General features: G+C 42.0%; 1 protein-coding gene across 1 annotated transcript; it reads right to left on the bottom strand.

Annotated features, from left to right (window-relative positions):
* Window positions 1–8,855: 8,855 nt before the first annotated feature.
* On the bottom strand, window positions 8,856–13,063 carry LOC148016064 (putative N-acetyltransferase HLS1). Its single transcript, XM_087664530.1, has 3 exons — window positions 11,666–13,063; window positions 11,052–11,212; window positions 8,856–10,233 (listed from the first exon to the last, which is right to left on the bottom strand). Exons 1-3 carry the CDS (start codon window positions 11,879–11,881, stop codon window positions 9,240–9,242), a joined length of 1,371 nt encoding a protein of 456 aa, XP_087520656.1. The 5' UTR covers window positions 11,882–13,063; the 3' UTR covers window positions 8,856–9,239.
* Between the last annotated feature and the right edge of the window lie 367 nt (window positions 13,064–13,430).

Here is a 13,430-nt window from a genome sequence, read left to right as displayed (position 1 = left end):
ATCATCTAACACTTGTGCTCATCGCCTTGTTTCTATAATCTACTTTCACTTCTTTTGCTTTCTCTATATATCACATTTCTTGGTTCTTGCTTCCATGGCTACTTTCGACTTACAACAACTGAGGAAGTTTTCCCTCCTACCCCTAAGGCCCTCACTAATGCAAAACTCCTTGTAGCTTACCAACTTTGTGAACCTACCATGGAGTACTACCCTAGTTCACCCCAACACCCAGTCCATAGCTCCTCTTAGGCTCCACAATCCACATTCACAATCACAAATATACCCTATCCACCAAGCAAGCGCAGGGGAAGTTGTACATACCCAGCCATGGCGACCCCAATCCACAAACTCTCTCCACCACGATCATTGAAGAAATCTTCGGTCCAATGTTGAATAAGGAGTACCAGTTGAGCAACCTTGTCAACCCCCACAAATCTAAGCATGATACCTTGAAATTCCTTGTCAAAGCCTTGTACCTACAAGCCAAGGCTTTTGAGAACGTCACCTTTGAGCCTCTCCCAATGGTAGCTCTTCCTAACTGCATTAAGAGTCTTAGCATAGCCAGGATGTCGTGCGAAAGGAGAATCATGAGCTTCCCACATTATCTTCTACTTAAGTGACTGGCTTGCTGGTATACATAGCCTTGTTCTGTAGTAGAAAAGTCCATTATCAATGGAAAATTCCTGATATTTAGCTTGCAACTTTTGATTATGCTCCTTGATAGAGATTTCCTTTAACATTGTTTGGTAGGCCAACTCATGGCATACTTCCTATCTAGCTAACTCAAGTATAGGGTTATTTGGCATAGATACTTTTGTAGCTAGAGATCTAGCCGTTGATGGATTCTGCAAGATTAGGGAAGTTAGGAATGCCTTGCGACTAAGTGCATCGGCAACTACATTCTCTTTCCCTGGTCGGTACTTGATTTCAAAGTCATATTCCTCCAACACTTCAATCCACCGACGTTGCCTCATGTTGAGCTCGTTCTGGGTAAAGATCCATTTGAGACTCTTATGGTCGGTTACTAGAGTAAACTTGTTACCCAACAGGTAGTGTCTCCAAAGCTTTAGGGTATGGATGACAGCTAGTAATTCCAGATCATGCGTAGCATAATTCTTTTCATGGTTCTTCATCTCTCTTCTTCTCCCATTGTGCCTAGGCCCATGTCTTTTGTGACTACCTCTTTGTTGAGAAGTGAAATGCCTAGCCCACCAACCGTTCAATATCAAACCCATGAAGATGATGTGTGGACAACACTTTACTCTTTGTTTACCCCACACCCCTGCTCTCCTTACCCCACCCCATCAACTCTCAACACTTGTTGTGGATGGATCTTGCCCAGTCTCATAGAACCTTACCTAAGCCTAGTCCCAACCCTCACCAAGACCCGGTGGAGCAACGGCCTAAGGACCAAGTCCTCAAAAAGGAGGACCAAATAGAGAATGACATTGACAAGCACACTCTAAAGTAAGACCACTCACCCTAAGAATGCCAACCCCCCAAATTGCCCAAAAGGTCCGCCTCTGCCCCACCAATCTCTCCACCAAACTCACACTCCTCAATTCTAAGGGTGAAAAGTGTCAATGGGAAGAGGAGCCTCAAGAAGATAACAAGCCTCTCGGCCCCACTCCAACCATCCTCACAAGTTCGAACGGTACCTCCTCTGCTGCTACCATACCCCTCCTTGCCAATCTGCCCTAGCAACTTGTTCTAATCCCACCAGAGTTCACCTTGGAAATGGCTCATTGGTCTCACTGAACTCACTATCCAAGTGGACTGCCTCAAGTAGGCCAATACCCTCCTCTTTGAGTAGCTCCAAGACAGAGGACACCACCCTCTATGAACACCTAGAGGCATGCCAACAAGCCTAGTTAGCCTTTGTCGATGATGTTTGGACTAGATCCCAATAGCTGGAGAGAGAGAGAATGTCTTACTCCAAGCGCATGTAGCTGGAGCAGAGCACCCAGATGATGGTGCAACCCTACTCTATCTAGAGATGATTGAGGAACTCCAGGGTGACTACGAGTAGGAGTGGATTCGCCAATGGGAAGAAACGCTTAAACGCAACCTCCTAACTACCATGACGAAATCCTACTCCAAGCTCCTGTCCTTTTCTCAACAAGTCCAATGAGCCAAGCTTTGAGGCTGTCTGCCCCCTCTGTCCAATCTCAGTCCCCAACCTCAATCCACTGCAAACTCGGCCATTCCCTAACAACAAGGCGAGATTGCCCTGACTGGCTCCACCTTGTCGTGGCCAAGTTCAAACTTGTCGCCTTGCCCCAGACCTGCCCCAGACCGAACTTCCCACACTCCACATCCTCACCGATCGGCCAGCCAAGGAGCAAGGAACAACAACAGAGCCCCCCATACCCACTCAAAAAGGGAAGCAAATTACCATGGAGGAGCCTGTTAGCCCTAGGAGCAAGGAGGATGCTTCATCAAAACCACAGGCTCTGAACTTCGTCGCTAGCACTAGCTTTATAGATCCCAAGTGGTAGATGATGGTCGAGGATTGCCAAGCAATGGAGTAGTGAAATGCGTAGGTCGAGAAGCGGATTCAAGTGCTGTAGTAGGTCATGCTAGAGACTGAAGCGGGACTAGAAAGTGGAATTTGACCTTCTTTGGCAGCACATCCCAAAGGAACAGCAAGCTAGAGTGGCCCAATACATGAAGTAGGCAAGTATTCCCCGTCTAGGTCAAGATTCAGCTAATACCCACCCTCCACCAACATGCCACCGAAGCACTCATCTCCAACCCAAACCTAGAGTCAAGAAGGAACCCCGCTCGGATCAAGGAGAAGGAGAGGAGAAGGATGCCCAAATCCTAATGATCCAAGCAAAGGTTAGGGAGGCACAGATCCTAATTCCAATGATCCAATCTCTGAAGACCCCTTCACTCCCACCCTAGACATCATGAAGTTGGCCAATATTAAGCAGCTCTAGGCCCCCATGAACCAAATCTGAAGCCCTCTCCCTCAAGCGATGGCTTCCATACCCTCTTGAGCACCAAGTCCATGCATAAGCTCGAACTTGAATGATTGTAGGCTTGCTTGCTAGGATTGCATTTGAGTGTGACCAACTCCAACAAAAAATCTAACTCAAAGCTCTCTATTTAGAAAAGATCGCGGCCGAGCTCATCTTCCACAACGTCCTTCAACCTCCCCTTTGGACTTATATCGATATCTAGCTACATTAGCATCACTTCCAATACAACCCACTCTTCCCACTGCAACCCCAACCTCTTGATTGAACATCACCCCGCCTCTGACCTCCCCCCAACCCCAACCCACCTCACTCCTTACTATCACCCATCCCTTCTCCGGCCCTCATTACCCCACCTTCACACCACAACAAAATCTAGCACGATGTTGGGCCCCACACATAGGATGAAGGCAACATCAACTAGTAATTATGTGGGTCCAGTATAAAAAGTGGAGGTAGTAGTGGCATTTAAACCAAGGGCTACCAGTGATGCGTTTATGAACCGATAGGTGCAAGAGTAGTTAAGACCATTGGTGCACGACACATGGACAGAGGGCATATCATAGAAGCAGGTAGTAGGCTATATAAGGGGGAGACCTAACCATGCAGAAGGTTCAGGAGAGGATCAAGGGATCAAAGCTAGACTATTAGATTTTCCGTGTGTCCCTTCAACCAGTGGCATCTTGAGTGCTATAAAAGTGGGTCACGACTTGTAGTAGTAGTACTAGCATTGTCTACGTATCATTGGTTTTCTTGAGTCTATGAGATTTTATGTCCCTGCATTGATTGTTCTTGAGTATTCATCATTCCAATCTTTGTTGAGACTATTGTACTAGTTTCATCTAGCAATACACATTTGGGGATTTCCTTAGTTGAGTATTTTTTGTATATGTTCTCATTGTTTTGACTATGTCAAACTTTGTACACTGGAGGTCGAGTGTAGAATAGGATATTGGCATCCACCTATATGGGCTCTAAGTATGATCGCCCTCTACTCTATGGCAGTGGTACTTGGACCCGATTACACTCGATTTTCCCTTGTACAAAGTATAAGCCTTGATATTATGCTCACCAACGTACCAAAACCTTTGTCTTATGATCAAATAAAGATGGGCATTGATATTCACATCGAATTTATGGCCATCATGAACATGAAGAAGAATATTTTAGCAATGGATGTCTCATCTTGAGTTTGAAGGGTGTCATGATATAGGTTCTTCATAGATTATCAAGTTATGTAGCACATGAGTCATTGTTATTTGATTGATTGAGCTCTAATATTGAACATGCAATTGGTTACATGATTATGATATGTTTGTATTTGGAGATTCTATTTTCAATTTTTCCTTTAATGATATTTATGTGAAAGGAGGTTTGTTGGTTTTTTATAAACATAGCATAAACATTTACATTTAGTTAATTTGGCAAGTCCTTGAATATAATATCTTATCACATGATATTCTTTAAAAAAGTAAACAATTCATCGTGCAAGATTGGTTTATAGGTAGTCCGTTAGCATTTGACTCTTGGCAAGGCTGAGGATAAACATCAAACAACATAGATATAGGGTCTTGACTTACACCACATACATCCTTTGATTTAGAGGGTGTGTTTAAGTCTATGGGTGTGCCAAGTCCTTATATCTTGATTTTCTTTTTCTTTACTATTATTCCTTTCAAAGATTTCCACTAATTTGGTTAATTGTGAATTCATGATGTCCAATGTTTGCCAATTGCATATTGATGATGTCTATTTGAGCCATTAATGAATCATCTTTCTTATGGGTAGTGGCATGGTCCTCCTAGTTATCCTTAACCTCTTTTATTTCAATCTCTAGGTCAACCACCCATGACATTTAAAAACCTATATATTTATATATTGACATGAATCAAAGGACCCCTTTTCCTTAACAAACTTACAATTGTTTAAACCCATCTTATGTACTTTCTCCTAGTATTCACTTTCTCCTCCAAAAATATGAAGTTTGAAAAACCCTCATAATAAAATCACACGTTGCACTTCTATAGTTTAATGTGAAGTAGTCCCCCCCCCCTTTGAATTGTCTCAATAGCTATTGTTGTTGTTGATCTAGTCTCATTACTCTTAATATGGCATACGACTATTTTCTACATAATTGATGCTATTCTCAACAATCAAAATTGTCATGGTTGCTTTTGTAGAGTCAAGTTGAAAACATAAAATATTGAAAAGTGTAAAATTTTGAATCATTGTAACTCATGTGGACACTTGGCAAATTCTTGTGTTTACATAGTCTAAAAATTGCAACAAAGGTCTTCCTACTATCATTGTTCATTCTATTGCAGTCTCAACTACTTCTTCTTAATTCTCGAAAACTCTAGGCTTTAGTGCCAATGACAGTCGAAGGTTTGATGATTGTTGACTTGATCTATAATTAGGGTTTCAATAAATTAGAGTGAATTGAAGAAGAAATGTGTTGATGAGCTATCAATTAACCTCCCAGCCTTTGCATGAACTTGGAGTAAACACTTTACTACTAAGCAAGTGTCCACATGTGTGTCACATCACCTACTTATGAGCTACTTAGCTCTAATTTCTATTCACATGCATTGATGGCCTCAGCCCTATACATAATTAATTGTCTTTAGCATGTATATAATTAATTGCCATTGTGAGATGCATACCATGTGTATCCTAACAATCATTACGTGTATATTTTATAATATACCCCTATGGTCACAACTCCTAGCCTTCCCATAAATGTCACATTAATTAGCTGTGATATTAATTTGCATAACAATAGAGTTTTAGGAGGACATAAATAGTATTGATGTAAGAATGTGGCTAATAGTGCATTTATCAAGGCTATAGATGTAATGTAGCCATGTATGCCAAAATGTATGAGGCCATGGGAAAAATAATGAAGTTGGAAGAATTAGTGTTTCATCATGGGAAGTATTAGGAGATCTCTCATCTTATTGAATGCTTCTGGATCACTTTTACCTACAAAACATTTTATTTTGGCCTATTTTTCAAGGTAAGGATCAAGAAATGATATAGAGGTGAGCTCAATTAGAGGCTTGTTCTAGGGCACATGGTGCTTAATGCAAATCCTAGTCATAAAATTAGAGACCAGGTTTTTGAGATGCAATTTTGATGGCTATATGAATGCATAAGAGGACCACTTCAAGATTGGGGTAGCCCTATAGATGGAGGATTTAGAGTCAAACAAGCCAAAATTAGCTATCCACATATCAAGTTGGTGGGCTATGAGCTCATCTTGTTTGGAGCAATTGTAGAGCCCCCATAGTTATATTGCCTCAAAGAAGAGGAATCACCTTCAAATAGAAAAGGCAAATGTTGTTTTGGTTAGTACTAAGGTGATGATGTAAAATGCCACAGCAATGGTAGGTCTTCTTACGCCATGTGAGAAAATCTAGCTTTCTTCAACATGGTTTTTGTTTTTTGCCTAGCCTTGTGGTCAACTATTTCCATAAGCTTTGACCTACTCCTATTACAAGGGAGCAACTTCTATTTTTGAGGAGGTAGCAACCATGGCAGCAGTCTTTTCACTAGGCCAATGTAGATGCTAACACTATCCTCTTTAGCTCTTATCATTTTGGCTCAACTTTCTTAGTTTATTTCCTCTCTTGATTTTGACTTTTGCTCCTTTGTTGCCTTCGAAATCACACAATCTTGCTCACATTCAGGATATGGCCCCAATAGAATTTGCTCCTTCAACTCAACATGTCGAACTAAAATAAAGAAACAATCCAATAAGAAACATGCCCTTTCATTCAACAATTTTTTTTTACAAAATACAGTTTTATAAGATTATAAATAATCGCAATCAATTTGTTATTATTAGTAAGTCAAGTATCAAGGTTTATTTGTTGAACCTCTCGTGCACTCTAAATAAATATACCATTTGATATTATGACTTTATGCCCTACTCTTCACAAGTTCTTCACACACCATCTTTGGTGCATATGGTTATTGATCAGCAAAGGTCATGTTCTGAGTCTAGAGGATCTGTATGTTACTTTATGGTAGGGTATAGGGCATGAGACTATTTGCATGGTTGGCTTTCTAGTTCATTGTTTTGTCCTTCATTACCACTCATTTTCATGAAAAAAGATGTACTTTTGTTCGTTGGTTATCATTAAAAGTACTATTCATCATTATTCATGATGTTTTATTAATAGGGAGCATCCAATGTAGTGCATGTTATTAAAGAATGGATGTGAATTAGATCACATACCGACAAAGATCCATGGTGCATGTTGTTTGAAATTGTTCTTTTGCTTGACATGTGAATATTTATGATGTAAAAAAGGTGCTTTAGGAGTTGTTATTTGAGCACATCATATTTACTCATGTTCCACTTGGTATACTAGGCTAGTGATTAGTACATCTTCCATAGTATTGTGCCTCTTTATTATATGATGGCTTTGCATCTGTGTGAGAAGAGAAGCCTTGAGCACATGTATGTGGTCCACTGTAAATTTGGTTACATTTCTTAGTCATTTCTAGTTGTGTTAATTTTCATACTACATTGTGTCATGTCGTCATGCATTCACTACCATGATCTTTCTCTTTTTTGTTGATCATCACTAATTCTATAACATCTATCCCATTCACAATCTTAATAATAATATCTAGGACCAACCAAACTCCTATCCGTGGATTCTACTTTTATTGACAATGGTCTCTCATAAATACCTTACCCAAAGAAACTCGTATGAGGTGAAGTTTACCATTTTATTACCCAAGCAATCAGTTTCCAAAAATGAAGGATGTTGTATACCAAATTCCATGAAGTTGATGGCATGAGTTTCCAAAACAAATGAAATCCTGAGTTTCCAAAAGAAATGAAACTGGTCTTGTTGACTTTGACAAGATATAAGATGAAAAGTTTCACGTGGTGCAAATGGTTTGATTGAAGGTTACCTTATCATGAGTAGGTTAGCTTCCAAGCTAACATCCTCAAGACTAGGATGGCCCTAAAGACCCCTCAATGATGAAAGTTACAACACCTTACAAAGGGTAAAGCCTCTTCCCCTAAGGGCAAAGTTGATGTTGACTCGCAGAAGGATTGTTGCAAGAAAATGTCCTCATATTACCCTTTGAGGCATTATAGATGTAAGTGATAGAAGTGCTACTCAAAACCAAGTTCCAAGCTACCCTTCAACATTGAGGACTATTCTTTAATGGTGTGATGAATTGACTATTCTAGTGTGAATTCATGAGGAATTTTATTTCCAAAGGGGCCTATGCGAAGCCCATGTAGCATTAAAGTTCATCTCCATGTTGTAAATGTAATAATATTTAAACCCTTAGAAGAAGAGGGATGTTAATGACAATGCACAAGGAGGTAGTAGTATGAAGCATAAGTACACTTTGAGAGAAACAAAGGAAAATAAAAAGAATCATTTTCTAGTAATATTCTTCCTCAAAAACCCTATGTGTACAAACTTTATATCTAAGCTTTTACCATATGGTTACTTTAGTGTTTGCCAAGAAATTGAGACTATATCAAGTGAATTCTTAATTAAAAAACTTGAAGAGAGGGATTTTTAATTTTCAAACTACAATCATCTTGGTTATGATAGAGCCATTGTAAAAAACTAAGCAAAAACTTGCTAATTGCAAAAAACTAGGTTTTTGAATTGGCTTTGAAAAATTTTTGTTGTGAACATTGTTGTCATTGCCCAATTGAAAATTACTTGCAAAAATCATTTACTTAGGCTCCCACTTACACGAAGATACGATGAAGATGCCAAAAGAAAGGCGCATTTGAGAGAGAGGTATTGTCCGTAGAGTCAAATCGAAGTTACATTAACTTATCAACCAAGAACTTTTGTTGAGATTACCTTAATCTTTCAAGAATCAACAATACTTCGAGGGTTCAACAATAAGGTGAAAAATCATAAGCATTTAGGGATTCATATAAGCAAGCACAATTTATGGACTCGTGAAAGGCCTTAGATCTTAGCCAAAAGTCAAAATGTAGCTACTAGCAATGCCACTTGCATTTTAGTGGTTTCTCGATGGGCTCACATGAAACTTGTGAAGGGGGATTAGGTGGGTAGTGAAGGGTCAATGTGGAGCGCTACCACACAATGTCATGGGAAGGCGTAAAATACATGGTTAGGAGTCACGTAAAAAGTTCTAGGTTTGATTAAGGTTGTAGGATGGATTAAAGGGTGGAAAGAGCGGGTTAGGGGAGTTAAATACAAGGGGGTTAGAAGAGAGAGAAAATAGAACGATTATCTTAAATCAAAAATCTCTTGGGTCTGCAAAGAGGCAGGGCGGCGGGGCAGATTTACACCAGTTGTATTCTTCTTCTTCTTCTCCTTCGTCGTCGTCGTCGTTGTCTGGATGATGATGATTATCGGCAGGATTATCGGCGTGATTACTGTTAATTAGAGCTGGGCACGATGATGGCGATGAGAGGCGCTTGATGCACCACAGATCCTCGTCGCAGGAGAGGCTGCGCCAGTGCGGGATGACGTGGCGCAGGGGGTCGCAGGCGCCCACCTCGGCCGCCACTACGGCGCAGCCCTTCTGCTGGCGGGCCAGGTTGTGGGCGAGCCGGCACAGCTGGTGCACGAGCGGGGCCGCTACGTGGCTTGGCCCGATGGCGCGCAGGCCGTACATGAGCTGAAGGCCGAAGGGGCGGAAGACATCTGGCACGGTGGGGACCGCGGGCCCCGCGCCGCAGCACGCCACGACACGCGCGAGGGCCCGGCTGGCGGCGGCCGCGCAGCGCAGCGCCAGCGGGGCGCCGCTGACGTGGAGGCGGAAGATGTCGTGGCACGACCAGAGGCTCATGACCGCGAAAGCGTCCACGTCATCCCCTCCCCCCGCCACCTTCTTCGCCTTATCCGTCCACGTGGCCCGCCACGTCCCCCTGTGCAGCCGGCTCTCCATCACCGCCCCTATGTCCCTCGGGTAGAACTCCACTCCCTCGAACAAGGCCTTGTACAGCCTCTCCGCTTCCTCCCTCTCCAGCTTCTGCACCTCTATCTCCTGCCTCCTCTGCTTGCCGCCGCCATAGCCGCTCCGGCCCGCCGTCAGCTTCTTCCTCCCCTCGTACACCGGCTGCACCAGTATCGCCGGACTCCTGAACTTCACATAGCCCAGCTTCCCATTGAACAGCTTTACCGACGCCTCGTTGTCCTTCTCTGTCGCTATGTACACGTACTGCACCCCCCGCCCTCTGCACCATTCCTCCATCTCTCTCACCAGCCTCGCGCCTATCCCCAACCGCCTGCAAACATGAGTGGCAACACATGAGCTCTTATTAAGAGAAACACACGAGCTCCTAGGACAGGCAATATGACAGTAATTGAGGCTCACTGTATTCAAGGGCAACAATAATAATTTACTGCTCGTGCGACATTCTCCCCATGACATATTATGATTAACTCGTTGTCATCTAATCAAAGCGGTAATCATAATCATTCACTAATTATGCATCGTCTTCCTGATTATATACCACCGACCATTTGTTCTCCAATAGCCCACTTAACTAACACACGATTTTCCTGACAACATAGGATCTGCAACTCTTCCAAGTTCCTTCTCTAAAAATCAAGGCACTCCTAGACCTCTCGGTAGCTGTGCTTCATTTATGATTTTCTTCTTCATTAGAAATACTAAACCACTAGCCTGTAAGTATGCCCATTTATGATCATCTCTACATTAGCATTACATATCCACCCGTAAAGCATCACATCAATGCTGCTAACTGTGCATCAAGCGGCTCATATCATTTTTGAGACCTAAACATGACATTAATGCTGCTAACTGTGCATCAAGCGGCTCATATTTGATATCTAAGATAGAGCTACACTTTGAAGAGAGAGCTCAAAGAGAGGCACAAAGAGGACCACGAATCCACCATGACGATGATGATATTGATGATGCTGATGATGATGGAAACATGTACAAAAACAGACCGAAAAGGGAGAGGATTCAGGAAGCATGCATTACTGTCCCTTCTTTTTGTTGTTTCTTTCATGAAAGCGAGGAATATATTTTATGCCTCCTTTTTCACCCTTTTCCTCTTTTTCATGATAAGCTTGCCTGTGGTGAGGAGCCACACGGAGGCCCAATAGATAGGCTGCCATGGCGAATGTGGGGCTGTTACTCTTGGAGCTTGACCCACAAGAAATCTCCTTCACTCCTGCCCTTATCAGCCCCACCATCTCTGCCTGCTTACCTCCTCGGACCTCCCTTTCTGCCACCTGCAATCAATCAATCAATCAATCAGTTTATTTTTTGGGAGGGGGCTTAGCTTGAGCATCATGTCCAGGTGCTTCATACAGCAAAATGTTATATACTTGCATGGATTCTTGATGCTTTGATTTGAGACCTAATCCAGAATTCATTGTTCAGTATCCACAATGCTGATCAGATAGCTTTCAATTTTATAATTTCAGTGGGTAAGTAGTGATACATTGATTCAGATATGGAGAATTGGTCCTACAATTACACAAGGATGAGACCACACAAAGAGCCCAGGGATGATTTAAAAGCTTTCAGAGCCAGTCACTGCTACGATAACACCACACTGATCATTCAATCAATCCTTATCTCGCTAGCAGCTAACCGTGCATCACATGATATGACGTGGTTAGTGGGATTAGTGGGACAGATTGACATAATTAATAGGAGAATAATGGTAAGCTTTGATTTACCAGCATGTGGTAAGCAGGGTAATGCCTAACTCTGCACAGAGGGTCTCCCAAAAGGTCGGTATAGAGAGACATTTTCCCGTTCGGCCCTGCCTCGCATATCCTATCCAGCTCATCGGCCCGCTCTCTGTCTTCCTTCTCATCGTATGCTCGGATCTTGATCTGATCGGTGGATGGCCCGCTAGCACTTGCATTGATGGTTGCCGTGCAGACATCCATTTCTTTTTCCAGCTATGGCAGCTAGTGTCTAAAGTGTATATCTATCTATGTGTTTGTTTGTATATATGTATGTTTATATATGAGAGAGACTGTACTAAGGAGTTCAGATATGTAACTACAGCTAGATGTATGGATGGATATATAGATAGATAGCTAGCTATACATGCGAGTCGCGACCTATGTAGTTGCCTAGAATCTTCTAATTGCAGTACTAATAAAAAGGCTCGAGGAAGACCCTCTTCACGCAGGCACTAAGCAGCTTCTTACAAGGTGGAGATGCCAAAAAAGCTTTGACTATAAACAAAGAATGCGATAGATGGTGTGATGAATTATGTGGACGATTGAGAGGAGATCACATGAGACTAGAAGAAGACGAAGAAGACGAAGAAAGGGGAGAGACGTGTGGCACCAAAGTGCAAGCCATGGCTTTGCTTTAGGATACACTCATCCTGAGTGACTGATTAGTGCAGCCATCTTTATGTAGGCACGTCTACATACACACACACATACACGTTTACAACATAATATAAATATACGTTATGCTAACAAATATCGTAATAGAATTGATATAATATATTTTTCTATGGTATAAGTATTGACATAACATATTACATTGCTATGTTTGTATGCATGTTTGGTTGTATGGATGCGTTCAAAAGCCCTGCAGTACCAACAGGCTCCCTGAAAGGCTTACAATTGCAAGCAGGAGAAAGAGAATGGTTGAGAGAGAGAGAGAGAGAGAGAGAGAGAGTTGCTCCCTTATCATAATTTATCCTCTAGCAAATGTTGTTTTGTCCCCTCGAGAGAGAGAAAGAGATCAGACACAAAGCTGCAAAAAATCTACCCATTATAATATGCATCTATCATCGATCATCATATATTATATATATACACACACACACACAGAGTCTTTACTCTTTATCTTTTTTCCCTTGCAGGCTACCATGTTTCAAGACTTGGCCCAAGGCTGTGGTGCTAATAAAGATTAATAAACTAGTCTAAACTAAGCCAGTGTGGGTAGAAGAAATCATGATGGGGGGGATGCTGTGGGCAGTGGGGGCAGTAATGGGATCGGTTTTGGGCTTGGTAAGACGACATGATGAGAAACAGAATTATGTATTACGTGCTGGACAAGTCGAGCTGTATATCTGGTGCGTGTCTGTGGCACGTGTAAATGAGAGAGACAGAGAGAGAAAGAGAGAGAGGAGAGCTCACAACTTACAAGAGAGAGGAAGAAGGAGAACTTAGAAGAAGACACCATCATTCATTCTTGTTCTCTTGCTATTATTGAACAAGTAAAGGTTTTATTCCACAAAAATGACAAAAGCAACCCCTTTTTTAAATTTGCAAGATATTATCTCAATATATTTAGTTTCTTTGTGTGGTTGACTTTGTAACAAGGAGACAATACCACAAAGTCCAAACATAATTTGGTCATGTGAAAAAGCATGTTAATTTCACCCCCCACATCCTTAAACTACAACTCCTCCTCCCAACACATTCCGGTCACAAGGAAAGAGCATGTTCACCCCCCATTCTGAAGGGTAGT

The sequence above is a fragment of the Lygodium microphyllum genome, chromosome 23, assembly GCF_053477565.2.
Source record: "Lygodium microphyllum isolate KBCC chromosome 23, Lygodium_microphyllum_v1.1.10, whole genome shotgun sequence".
NCBI lineage: Eukaryota > Viridiplantae > Streptophyta > Polypodiopsida > Schizaeales > Lygodiaceae > Lygodium > Lygodium microphyllum.
This window is presented reverse-complemented; position numbering and strand designations above follow the sequence as displayed.

Coding starts and splice junctions, on each gene's coding strand:
- LOC148016064 (XM_087664530.1), bottom strand. CDS start 11,881: ATGGATGTCTGCACGGCAACCATCAATGCAAGTGCTAGCGGGCCATCC. Junction 11,213..11,665: donor ACCCTGCTTACCACATGCTG/GTAAATCAAAGC, acceptor GATTGATTGCAG/GTGGCAGAAAGGGAGGTCCG. Junction 10,234..11,051: donor CGTGTGGCTCCTCACCACAG/GCAAGCTTATCA, acceptor TCATGTTTGCAG/GCGGTTGGGGATAGGCGCGA.